This window comes from Scleropages formosus, chromosome 1, assembly GCF_900964775.1.
Source record: "Scleropages formosus chromosome 1, fSclFor1.1, whole genome shotgun sequence".
Classification (NCBI taxonomy): domain Eukaryota; kingdom Metazoa; phylum Chordata; class Actinopteri; order Osteoglossiformes; family Osteoglossidae; genus Scleropages; species Scleropages formosus.
The window spans coordinates 26,368,500-26,380,592 of record NC_041806.1 but is presented as its reverse complement, the minus strand read 5'-3'; the positions used below and the strand labels follow the sequence as shown (position 1 = coordinate 26,380,592).

General features: G+C 40.5%; 1 protein-coding gene across 1 annotated transcript; it reads left to right on the top strand.

Annotated features, from left to right (window-relative positions):
- The first annotated feature begins 3,434 nt into the window (after nucleotides 1–3,434).
- On the top strand, nucleotides 3,435–11,981 carry LOC108922312 (interferon gamma receptor 2). The gene is made up of 7 exons (NM_001361226.2): nucleotides 3,435–3,577; nucleotides 4,354–4,477; nucleotides 5,459–5,634; nucleotides 6,452–6,600; nucleotides 9,583–9,721; nucleotides 9,905–10,062; nucleotides 11,078–11,981. Exons 1-7 carry the CDS (start codon nucleotides 3,520–3,522, stop codon nucleotides 11,198–11,200), a joined length of 927 nt encoding a protein of 308 aa, NP_001348155.2. The 5' UTR covers nucleotides 3,435–3,519; the 3' UTR covers nucleotides 11,201–11,981.
- Nucleotides 11,982–12,093: the final 112 nt, after the last annotated feature.

The following is a 12,093-nucleotide window of genomic DNA, read 5'->3' as shown; positions in this document are numbered from 1 at the left end:
GAAATGCGAAGCACAAAAACATTCCTTGTGCAGAACTTAAAAGCTTCACACCACACCCACGGGGAGGAGCTTGCTTTCTGGGAATGTTACATGTGCATATTTTCATGGGCGTGGGGTAAAATGACAGTTCCTGGCCTCCTTACCGTTCTCCTACAGGCCGCTCCTCTCTGTTCTGTCTCTGTTTTCCGCCACGATAGAGGATTTCCATTATAACGAAGTTGTGTCTGCATCTATATTTCTTTCATTTGTGTGTGAAACTCTCAAGGGTTTCAACCCTTAAATTCAACCCGTTACAGTTGCCCCATCACTCCTCATCAACACACACACACACATTGACTGAAACCGCTTGTCCCAAGCAGGGTCACGGCAAACAGGAGCCTAACCCGCAACACAGGGCACAAGGCTGGAGGGGCAGCGGACACACCCAGGATGGGATGCCAGTCCATTGCAAGGCCCCCTAAGCAGGACTCGAACCCCAGACCCACCATAGAGAAGGCACAGGCCAAAGCCACTGCGCCACCACACCCCCCATCAACACAATACTACTACTACTACTAATAATAATAGATTATTATTATTTTTCAAAGTGAGTTATTGAAACAGAAACTTAATGACTGTTCTGGAACACGGAGATGGCAAGAAGACGATGGGTTTTGACCCAGAGGCTGAAACACACACACACATTTTCAGAACCGCTTGTCCCTTACGGGGTCACGGGGAACCGGAGCCTACCCGGCAACACAGGGCGGAAGGCCCGAGGGGGAAGGGGACACACCCAGGACGGGACGCCAGTCCACCGCAAGGCACCCCAAGCAGGACTCGAACCCCAAACCCACTGAAGAGCAGGACTGCGGTCCAACCCACTGCGCCACCGCACCCCCGAGGCTCAAACAATTACATATAAATCTGGTTTCATAAATAGCAAAACTATGTGTGTGTAGCAGTGACTCGCTTTCCAGTCCACTTCACATTCCAGCAATGTGGACTCTTTCGTTCACTTCAGCACTCGTGCGGTGAATGGCAATGCAACTGCAACCTGTGAAAAGCAGATAAAATCTCCATATGCAATATAATTTTATTCCTTTCTGAAAAACGGGATCTTCATTCACATTGTGACTTTACATTTGGAATAGAATTCCAGAATATCAGATGGTGACATATATACAAAAAGTGAGACCTTATTCTTTGTGCTTATAAATAAAAAGCATGCACTCTAACACACACACACAGACACTTGCTGAACCGCTTGTCCCAGATGGGGTCGCGGGGAGCCGGAGCCTACCCGGCAACTCAGGGCATAGAGCAGGAAGGGGAGGGGACACACCCAGGATGGGATGCCAGTCCGCTGCAAGGCACCCCAAGCGGGACTCGAACCCCAGACTCACCAGAAAGCAACAAAAATACATTTGTTGTATAAATAAGTAACTATAACATGTGACAGGAGACATGTTTTAGTCGGAAAACAGCACCGTGGTCAGTCTGATGAGAAAAACACTGTAAAAGAACAACTTGAATTGAACTGATAACACCACTGTTATCCTGCCAGAGATCATTTCATTTCTAATGACGATACATTTCCGTTTGTTTTGTGTGGTGAGGAATCGTGAGCATAATATCGCTTCCCAGTGAACAGATCTCGCTATGGCAGATGGACAGATTCAGGGACAGTTGTGCACGGAGTAAAAGAAAGAGAGTTAAAGTACAACACGTAAATGGGGAAGCAGGTAGTGTAGAGGTTGGAAGTGCAGCCTTGCGCTTGAAGGACCGAGGTGCGAATCCCGCTTTCCCTGTAGCACCTCTGAACAAGGTACTTACCTTGAATTGCTCCACTAAATATTACCCAGGTGTATATAAAACTCACTGACCCTTCGTCCAAGTCAGGGTCGTGGTGGTTCCTATCCTTGAAGCACAGGGCACGAGGCTAAGTAGGGTACACTGTGTACGGGACACCAGTGCAGTGCAGGACACCTGTACTGTATATAAAAGTATTACTGAAATCTGGAAAAGCTAAAAGCTCTTAGCCCGTTCTGCACTATTACCAGAAATGATCTCTCCTTTCAGATTGTCTGCTTTGCCATGATGACTTTCTAAAGGCCTACTGATTTCCTTCCTCTTCTTTTTACGGAATCAAATGTTTCCTACTGCGCAAAATTAAATGTGTATTCAGCCTCGGATAAGAGAATGCTGCTCTGCACGGATGGGTTTCGGTGAAGCCGATGATTTCTGGTGATTTGTGCGTTTTAATTTAGGTTTTAGATTTTTGTCGAAGAGAGACATTCTTAGAAATGTGAGATATGTTAATAAACATACAATACACACACACACACACACACACACGCACTCCTTCAATGGGCATCTGGTTTGGGGAGTACGGGGATGCGGATGGAGGTGGATATCCAACTTCAGTGTTACTGTGTGTTTGGAGAACCGAGCTTTAGCCAGCGAAGTGTGTGCTCCCGCAGCGCTGCTGTTTCACCACCACTTCTTGGCTTTTTGACCAAGACAAAAGTCTTTAAGCGTGAGTGACATAAAACTCCCTTTCCCACAATTCCATCTCCGAAGCCCCTGTTCACAATTCAGGTGGGTCGCTGCAATAATGAGAGGAAGTGGACAACTTTGCAAGTCCCAAAACACGACTCGCCGCTGGACAGCGCAGAAAGAGCTTCTACACTTGCGTCACAGTGTCTGATTCCCTCCCAAAGTAACAGAGCAGCCAGCAATATGTGGATCTGGTTCTGTGTATTTTTCACCATCGTAAGTTCTGTAGCTGCTGCTTGTTCTTGTCAATAAAGTTTGTTCAAAATAGCACAAAAAAGTAATTTATTTTTAATCAAGCAATTAAAGCACTGAGTGTACAACAACATTAATTTAGAACAATCGAACCTAGCCAGAGGAAATTATTAACAAACAAAATAAATAAAAAATAAATATACAAAAAATGACAAAACACTTCAATAACCAGAACCAGACCTTATCAACACCTTAAAAATATTACAATAGTGTACAATTTCAATGGCCTTATTATTACACTCCCCAATAGTGTTTATGTAGTGCTTAAAATCGTTAAGAAAAACAGAAAATACTGGTTTTTTACTAGCAAATTTGTACCTGTGTATATTTGGCTAAAATAATCAATAAATAGCTGTTTCTCTGTACCAAATGAAAGCTTATTCATAATGCAAGGCAAGATCCTTACACAGTTTATAAATAATACATTTAGAGCCATTTCTCCGTAGCTTTTTGGTAGAGGACAGGGTCAAAAAAGAGGTGTGGCACCGTCTCTTGGTGCACAAAAAAAAAAAAAAACCAGAGCGTCTTCTCGGTGCCTCTCCCTCTAGCAGTCGCTGTGTGTCCGGAAGTGTGACGTCACCAAAGCGCGCGCGCTCCCGCGGGAGGAGGTGCTCGAGCGGAAGATGAGGAAAGAGTTGAGGAGAAGCGAGGGGTGAAGGAGGAAACAGAAGCGCGTCGGAGCCGTCATGGACGCGCTGGAATGAGTGTCCGTCCGTGCCATACAACAACATGATGTCGAAATGCATTTTTGAAGTGCTTCTTTTTCTTCAGCTCTTCGTGGGAGGAGGTTAGTTTTCGCTCTGCGTTCTCTGTCCGTGGTAGTGAATTCCGAGAGAAATATACTATGCGGTTCACGTCACGACGACGTCTGTTCGGCCACGAACAATGAATGTATTAATCCGTGTGGCGTGTGAGGAACACAGTGTGTGTGGGGTGTTCGGTGCGAACCGTGCGCGCGTTCCTACTTTATAATTCGCTCGCTGTGTATGTGTGTGTGTGTGTGTGTATTTGGTTGGTTGGCTCGTTCACTGCTCACTAGTAGTAGGAATCTCATGAGTCAATCTGCACGTACGCTGGGATTCTCTTTGTGTTGTGAAGAACACTTGCTTTTGTTTTGTCAAGGTTGCCTACACAACACAGATGCTGTTTCTGAACCAGGAGCTTGTAGGTTTGAATCCCTCTGAGCAAGGTACTTGCTCTATGGCTCTTACAGAGATTATACACCCAAAACAGAAAGACCAGTCACCAGGCATTATAAAAAAAAAAAAGCAAACTCTGAAAAACAGAATAAACTAAAATCTAAAAAAAAAAAAAAAAAAAAAACACTGAGGGAAAGCAGCGCCGAACCCAGCTTATATTTTGGCGAAGATCAGAATGTTTCATTTTGGTATCTCGGGTTCCTCGTCACTCTTTCCTCATTCTCTTTGTCATAGTACCGAGAAGTAGCGTAATAGTGTAGTTGAGCCCAAGCTTTTGCTTGTTGTTGGCGATGTAACAGATAGCAGCGCATGGGTAAATGTGCCTCGTGACTGCTGTGTCCTTTAACTGTTGTCACTGTAACAGGTTCGTTAATACAGTCGCCCCAGCATGTGAGGATTGAGTCCTACAATCTGCGGAGTGTGCTGCGCTGGAGCCCTGTTGAGTCTGACGGAAACACGCCGGTCCAGTACCTCGTCCAGTACACTGTGTGAGTGCACACTCCATATTTCTGTTTTCTTCCAGGGTTCTTCTCATGATGTTTCTCTCAATTTGTGCCCTTATCTTTCTGTAGTTATACATGGGGCTCCCATGTGTCAGGTCTCGCTTCTGTTCGTTGCTCTGCCTGTAGTAGGAAGGTTGCTATTGGTAAAGGTTAGTCAGCTAGACAGTGTTTTTATTTTATAATTTAACTTTTTTTCTAGTTCACCTTATGCCCCAAGATGGAGGTTGTGCATGTTGTGAGAAAAGTCACTAATTTTCTTGCATAGCTTTACGATAATCATAAACTTTAGAACCTCCCAAGTGTAAGTTTAATGTGAACATGCCACATTTTATTACTTTGAGGGACTTAACACTGAAAACTACTTAATTAGAGGCTTCTCTTGTTACTGGAATATTACTGGAATCCATACTTAGAATGGCATTAATTTTTATACTTTAAATTTGCATAACAAGATGATGGGTCCCACAGGAAATACCTCATTAGAGCAGAAATTTAATTTAAAAAAGCCTTGGTGAAGGTGAGCACCATAGAAGGCAAGCAGTCACCACCATGCATTAGCAAATAAGGGGAAAATTTGCTTGTAAATTGAATTTTCATGCCTTTCTTTTTTTAAACCTTGAAGATATCTTATTCAAAACCAAGTCCAAAAGATCTGACCAGCCCTACATACCTTTAAATTCCATCTTAAGACTCTCATACACTCACTTTGAGTAAGCAGTGGTCCAGGTCAGAGTTCTGGCTGCCTTTCTAAGCCACATGTTCTTTTCTCCACTGCCAAAGTAGGTTTTCAAATGCTGGTAACTTAGTGGCTAGAGCTGCTACCTTGAAACCCAGAGCTCACAGGTTTGAACCCCAGCTGCAGTAGCATAACATTGCAAATTGCTTTGGAGAAAATCATCAGCTAAATGAATAAATGTGAATGAAGTCTTTGTTTAACTCACAGTCATGTTTTTTTCTCCCTTTCAGGTCTGGCATGGGTGAATGGCGGGATGTTTCTAGCTGTGCCCCAACATTGGTCACGCAGTGCAATATCTCGTATGAAGCGCGGCCATACATTAAGGTGACTTTTCGTGTCCAAGCACAGGCTGGAAACCAGACCTCCTCTTGGTCCCCGTCTAAGCCATTTAATGCCCACCTACAGAGTAAGAATTTTTAACTCCTGTCTGCATGTTACTTAATAATTGTTAAGGTCCGTAAATTACAGTATTTTTACAAAATGAGTTAAGGTTTCATGTAATGTGAAGTTATGCCCACCTGTGTTTGTGTTCTTAAAATGTATTTTATAAAGCTCTTCGTCTTTTTTTACATGTGTGAAATGTAAAAATGAAATCGACCAGTGAATTACAGATAATGACATTGTTGCCATCTATTGATTAGTGAAAAGGTAACATCACTTTTTTGGGGAATGTGTAACAAGATAGTATAAATCGAAAATATTTTTATAAATAGAAAATTTTTTTTTTTTGGTCTTAGTTCTTTTAAGAATAAACTCAATCTCAGTAGTTGTTAACTTTGGGTACTCATTGTTTTGCATTGCTATCCTGCTTCATGAGAACCATAGCAACGCAGGATGGGTGAATGCAAGCGCTTGCAATATGGATTCTTGGATACCTGTAGTCACTAACTGAATGCACATTTCAAGAAGGTTGTTTTTCACACAGGAATATTTAGTGTTGTGCTAGTGGTGTTAAATATTTTTTATGTTACCTGCGTATTTCATCTAGTGTTTGGTTTTGGTTGTAGATCTGATCAAATTCACTGTGATATATCAAGGTGCTTTTTCTATGGCATTACAGTGGATTATTAAGAATTTACAGACTGATATGCTGGTTGGACCTAAGAATGGACTTCTGGTCTTGGCTGTGTTCATAAGTTGAGGTGCAGGTGTACATTGGTGTACATATGGTTGCTAAGTAAAGTAGAAATTGCATTGCTAGAAAGAAATCTTTCCTTCCCTAGCTCATCTTGGCCCCCCAAGCATCAGACTTTCTACTGAGAACCCAAACACCTTGACTGTTGTGGTGGAACCTGACGCCAGCCTCAAAAAAGAGTATGGAGACCAGCTCAGTTACCGAGTGTTTATTGGACAGGAGAATGAGAACTTGACGGTGAGTTAAATCGCCCTTAAGGTTATTTTCTGCAAATTGTTATAAACATGACTATTTTAAACAAGGTGGTTAAAAATCTGTGTCATTCAAACTGTCTGCCTCATCTGGTCCAGACCTACAACATTTGGGTTGATATGATGAAGTGAGGCCATTTAAAAATTACATCGTATCAACCGTGTGAAGACAGAGACGCAGTGCATTGCGAGAGCTGCGCACCCACGCTCTGTCTCAATCTTCCTGAAGTCAGTTCAGGCACATTTCGGCTTTGTTCTCTTTATGAAATCCTTTTTTAATAATTTATGTACAATAGACCAAGGTGTTCAACTTGTTTTATACAGATCAAGTACGATTCATCACACCTGCAGTGTTTTGTACATCACATTTGTATACTTGCAACCTGTACTGTGTTGGTAAAATTCAAAGGGCTGTAAAATCTAGGATAACTGAACTCCATTAGAAAGAAAGAGGCAAGATTCCCCATGGCCAGACATTTAAATATGGTGGGGAATGATATGGGTGGAGAGGTGGTGACGGGGACACATTTGCTACAGAGGAAAGCCTGATGTATTCATGTTTAGAATTCAGTGTCACTGAATGAACTCGAGGAATCTTTAATCAGGGGTCTTTATATAATGTTTTTATACTATCTCATATTTTTGTCTTGACAACAGATATAAATCTGACGGTTTCCTTTTTTGAAACATTACTCATACTGTTTTGACTATCACTGTACTCAAATTTATTCATTATTTTTGCTACTTTTATATTTTACTTTAATAGTCCATGAATGATAATGTCACAGTCCATCGTTATGTGTTTTTTTTTTTAAATGTAACATTCAGTATGCTGAGGGCAGTTTGCTGAAACCTTGATTCTGTACAAACGGTTCATTTAGCTAATCTGTTGTGTTCCATCTCTATTTTACTGTATATGTGGGATTCAGTTTTTTCTTTTCAGTTTTTTAATCTGATGCTGTCTGAAGATGTTTATGTTCTGTCTAGGTCTGTGTAAGTTGTGTTCCTTCGTTTTTTTATTTGAAATTGAAAAAAAGCTAATTACGATGCCTTTGTTCGTGTTTTTAATATTGAAAGCCGAAAAATGAGAAAAGCGGCTTATTATTTCTGAGCACACACAAAAAAGAAAGACTTATTGATTTTTTTTTCTCTGTTTTCATTTAATCATACAAAGTGTAGAAATCAAAATGTCAGAATACAAAATATGATGAATGCTCTAAAGTGCACAATATTTCCAATCTAACAAGTAGCATAACCCGGAACTAGAACCTAGAATTTGGTGCTTTTAACACCTGCGCTTAATTAGTAATAAGATTCTTATGAAGTAGCACCTAAAAAATCCTGCCGATTTTTCTTGGCGGACGTGTCATCCTCCCTTACTGTCATTGTCTTGCTGCTTTTGAAAGGCACCTAGTGATCTATATTAACTTATGATCAATAACTCAGAGCGAAGCCAGTGTATGTTCGATGAAACCACGCATAATACATCAGTGGCTTCAATTAGTTTACACCCGCGTTGTTCAAGAATACCACAAAATGAAATAACTCAGTCAAAAAAAATGACGCCAAGAAACTATAAATGAGGCATATTTTAAATATTTTACGTTTTGAGTTAAAAAAAGGATTCTAAACAGTTAATTTGCTTTTTGTAAAAAAATGAATTAAGGCATTGTAATTCAGATTTTGTTTTTCAATGTCAAATAAAACGAACGAATGCAAAGTACACAGACCTGTCTAGTAGTATAGTGTTTAAAAAATGGCTCTTGCAGGTTGTAGGTCTTAGTCAAAGTGGATTCATTCACGCAACCAAAGAAATCTGGCATTTAAATTGTATACAAAAATTCTAAAGTAAAACACAATATCATAATATTCATATACAGCAACCGAGTGCTGAGAGCGTTCATGAAGCCCATTATCAGAGACCAGATTGCAGGTGGTTTGTGTCACCGATGAGAGAATACACCAAAAAAAAGAAATGTCAGAGAAGAGTAGTAGTTAAACAACAAAGTTACGGCTAGACATGCACTTAGCAGAGGGCAAAATGGCAAAAAGCACAGAACAACTCCCACAGAGTAAGTTCAGCACAGTTGTAACTGATCTCTTGTGAACGTCACCAGGGAACTTATATAGTAAGGTCACGTTTGTCATGAAGACACAAAACACATTGTAATGAGCTTAAAACTTAAGATAAGTTGAAAAATGTACTGTGGTCTAATAAATAATCTTGTTTTCTTTCAACTTGATAGGTTCATATTTGGTGAATGCCAAAGAATGCTTTTAATTCACATTCTATTGCCAGATGTTCAACAAGTTTGTGGATCTGTAAAGGGTCAAGAGAGCAACCGCTTCTAAAAATGAATCCAAAGTAGCTACGTTAAGCAGTGTGGCTGGTTGTTACGGAGTTTGTTTATACCATCTGTCATCTCTAAGTTACAGTGCATTTTTATATAGCTCTTTTCACAGAGTGCTGAACAAAGGCATACGACAAAGAACCAAGACAGTTGACTGTAGACTAGTTTTTTTTTTTTGTTTTTTTTTAAATGGTGCACTTCGTTTAATTTTTTCCCTCATCAGTCTACACTCAATACCCCATAATGAAAAAGCAAAAACAGGAGCAGGTTTTCATGTGTCTTTTACTGACGAGCTGCTTCTGCTGGACACTTTGCCATAAAGCCAAGTTCGGTGGAGAGCTGCAGTGATGGTTGTCCTTCTGGAAGTTTCTCCCTCTTCCACACAGGAACTGAGCCAACTTTAATCCTTACATTTTCTGTTACTAAACAACTTAAGGAAAATGGTTATATTTAAAATCGGCAATATGTCAATGAGGATGGTTTATACTGAATACAAGTGTCTTTTTCAGTCTGATAACTTAAGCAATAGTGAATAGTGAAGTTCATGCCAGAAATGGGCAAAACCACACAAAAAAGCTTTCACTGAGTTGTGGGTGTTGAATTTCTCACTTCCATAGAATCACAGTGACCACAGCTCCACTGTGATCGTCCGGCCCCTTAAAGGGGGGGTAAAGTACTGCGTGCAAGTACACTACGTCATTGAGCAGAGACTGGGCGACAGTACCGGCAAAACGTGCACTATAGTTAAACAGTCAGGTAAGAGATTTAGTTCTCTCATTTCTTCATGTGTTTCCTTTGTTTATACATCAGTTTGTTCTGTAAGTTTGTCAGTCTGACCTTAGTTGAAGATGTTTTAGGCGTAAAGACTTTAGGCATTTCAATCCGACATGCTTTGGAATTTATAGCAGCAAAGCTCTCCCTCTCTTTGTCTATTTCCAGAAGAGGAGAGGATTATCCGGGCTGTCTTGCTCTCAAGTTTGCTTGTGGCCCTTTTCGGTGGGCTTATACTGGGCTTCATCTTTATTGTGTACAAGAACTATGACAAAATTAAGTATGTCCTGAGACCTACCTTGCAATTCCAGGACTACATTGAGGAGGTATGGTACACGTCTACGTTCTCATAATCCTGCAATTTTCCTCTCTCGTGCTATTAAATGGTTTTTTAAACTATGGATGGAATCTGTCAGAAGGTCCAAAGTTCCCCATTCTGTACTGAGTCAGTGTCTGTGCCAGTGCCATTTAGAAGTGATTCATTTTTCTTTCCTCAGATTGAACACTGTGATTTTGAGTGTAGTGACAAAGTGGATATCATGTACTATGCATATGAAAAGTACTAGTATTGTGCCAGTAATAATTATCCACCTTTATTAATGGCTAAATCATTTTTTGGTTAAACTTGAGTTGCTTAGTATACAAACCTAACATGTAAGTTTGTTTAGGGGGGAAAAAAATGAATTTATCAAGAAGATGCATCAAGTCTCATAAAACTATGTTGAAAAATGTCTTGTGGTCCAGTGAGGCCAAGTCAGACCTTTTTGACTTCATGTGGGTCCGGGAAATGTGACGAGAGCAGGCTCTTCGTCAGGGTCACCTGGGGTACCTGTGCTTCACAGCACCTCCACAGCCTTGTCTCCGGAAAAAAATGAAGTGATAATACAGAAGTTGAATGTTGTGTAGAACCTCATTTTATGACCTGGGTCACAGACCAGCTGTGCTGGGTTTCACTCTTTACCTATGTATACAGTTCACTTACCTTTATTTTTCTGTGTTTCTCCCCCCCAGTTATTTTACTCTTTTGTTCACAATTTTCTGGTATATCAGCTGTCCTTGGCTGAGTGTAATTATCCTGCAGGATGGTTATCTGATGTGCTACTTCTCGTTCTCACTTTAAATTGTTTGCCTCAATAACATTCTAAACAGTCTTTACAAAGTGAAACTGAGTAGTAGGGATTGCAGCACAATGAATAAATCTTAAAACGCACATGTTTTTATTTCTAAATAATGCAAACTAAAGTCAGTGTACGCAAAGCCCTTTCCTGTCTACATAAGTACCACCCCCTAGTGACAAAATGTATGTTCACATAGCGTAATTTCTCTCTCTTTTTATTGTAGTTCTTATTTGGGGAGCGCTTCACTCAGCTGTCCCAGCTGAACTCCAACAACCCGAACACTGAGGAGACCTGTGACAGGATTTCCCTAATTTTCACAGATACCAACATTGTTGAGAATGTGTGACATCTCATCGGTGCAGTCTTGATTCTGAGAATTCACGTGAGGACATTAGCTCCCCGAAAACTTATGGTATCCACTAAACTTTGGACTCTAATGAGCATTTTTCAGTAGCTCATTCAGTGAATGAAGGCTGAAAAAGAGCTCAAGACACTACTTTCTTTATATTTTTTATTACATATGTCATCTTAGTTATCCAAGTAATGTTATTGTTTTACACACTAGAATTGCACATCCTACCCTGCTTACACCTGAGAAGACTAATCTTTAGCTTTCTAGTTCTGTCAGTGAGGGAAACAACTTTACGGTTTGCACTTTGAGCTATAGAATGTAGGAATGTGAATTGGATTGTCATTTTTTTAAAATGACTTTTCTGAAACAGGAAGCAAGAATGTTTATAATAAAGGGTTTTCTTTAGTCTCTAGCTGGATTACTTTAAAATGGTATAGGTGAGGTTTCAAATTTTTGCTCCCAAAAAAATCCAATAAACACTACTGTTTCTAACACTCATGTAGCTCATTTTTGTCCTGTAAGTCTGCACTGGTACATTTTAAAGTGGCTCTATCAAATAACTCATTAGCACAGTAAGTTGCCTTGTAACTATATTTACTAAGTAAATACCTTGGGTGAAGGGAGGGGGGAATCAAATCTGTGACCTTTAGATAACAGGCAGCCACTCTAACCACTCTGGTACCAGCTGTCCTGCATTTGCAGCAACTTTCAAATTGTTTGATTTGCAGTAGGGGCTCCCAGTATTTTTCCCATAAGGAGCCCCTTCCCTAACTTTGTTACAAATCTGGCCTTGAGTTGGTGTAAAACACGCACACATGCTAAATCTGCTTGTGGCGAGCCGGAGCCAAACCCGGCAACACACTCAGCATGGGATGCCAGTCAACTGC

Coding starts and splice junctions, on each gene's coding strand:
- LOC108922312 (NM_001361226.2), top strand. CDS start 3,520: ATGATGTCGAAATGCATTTTTGAAGTGCTTCTTTTTCTTCAGCTCTTC. Junction 4,478..5,458: donor TACCTCGTCCAGTACACTGT/GTGAGTGCACAC, acceptor TCTCCCTTTCAG/GTCTGGCATGGGTGAATGGC. Junction 6,601..9,582: donor AGGAGAATGAGAACTTGACG/GTGAGTTAAATC, acceptor TCACTTCCATAG/AATCACAGTGACCACAGCTC.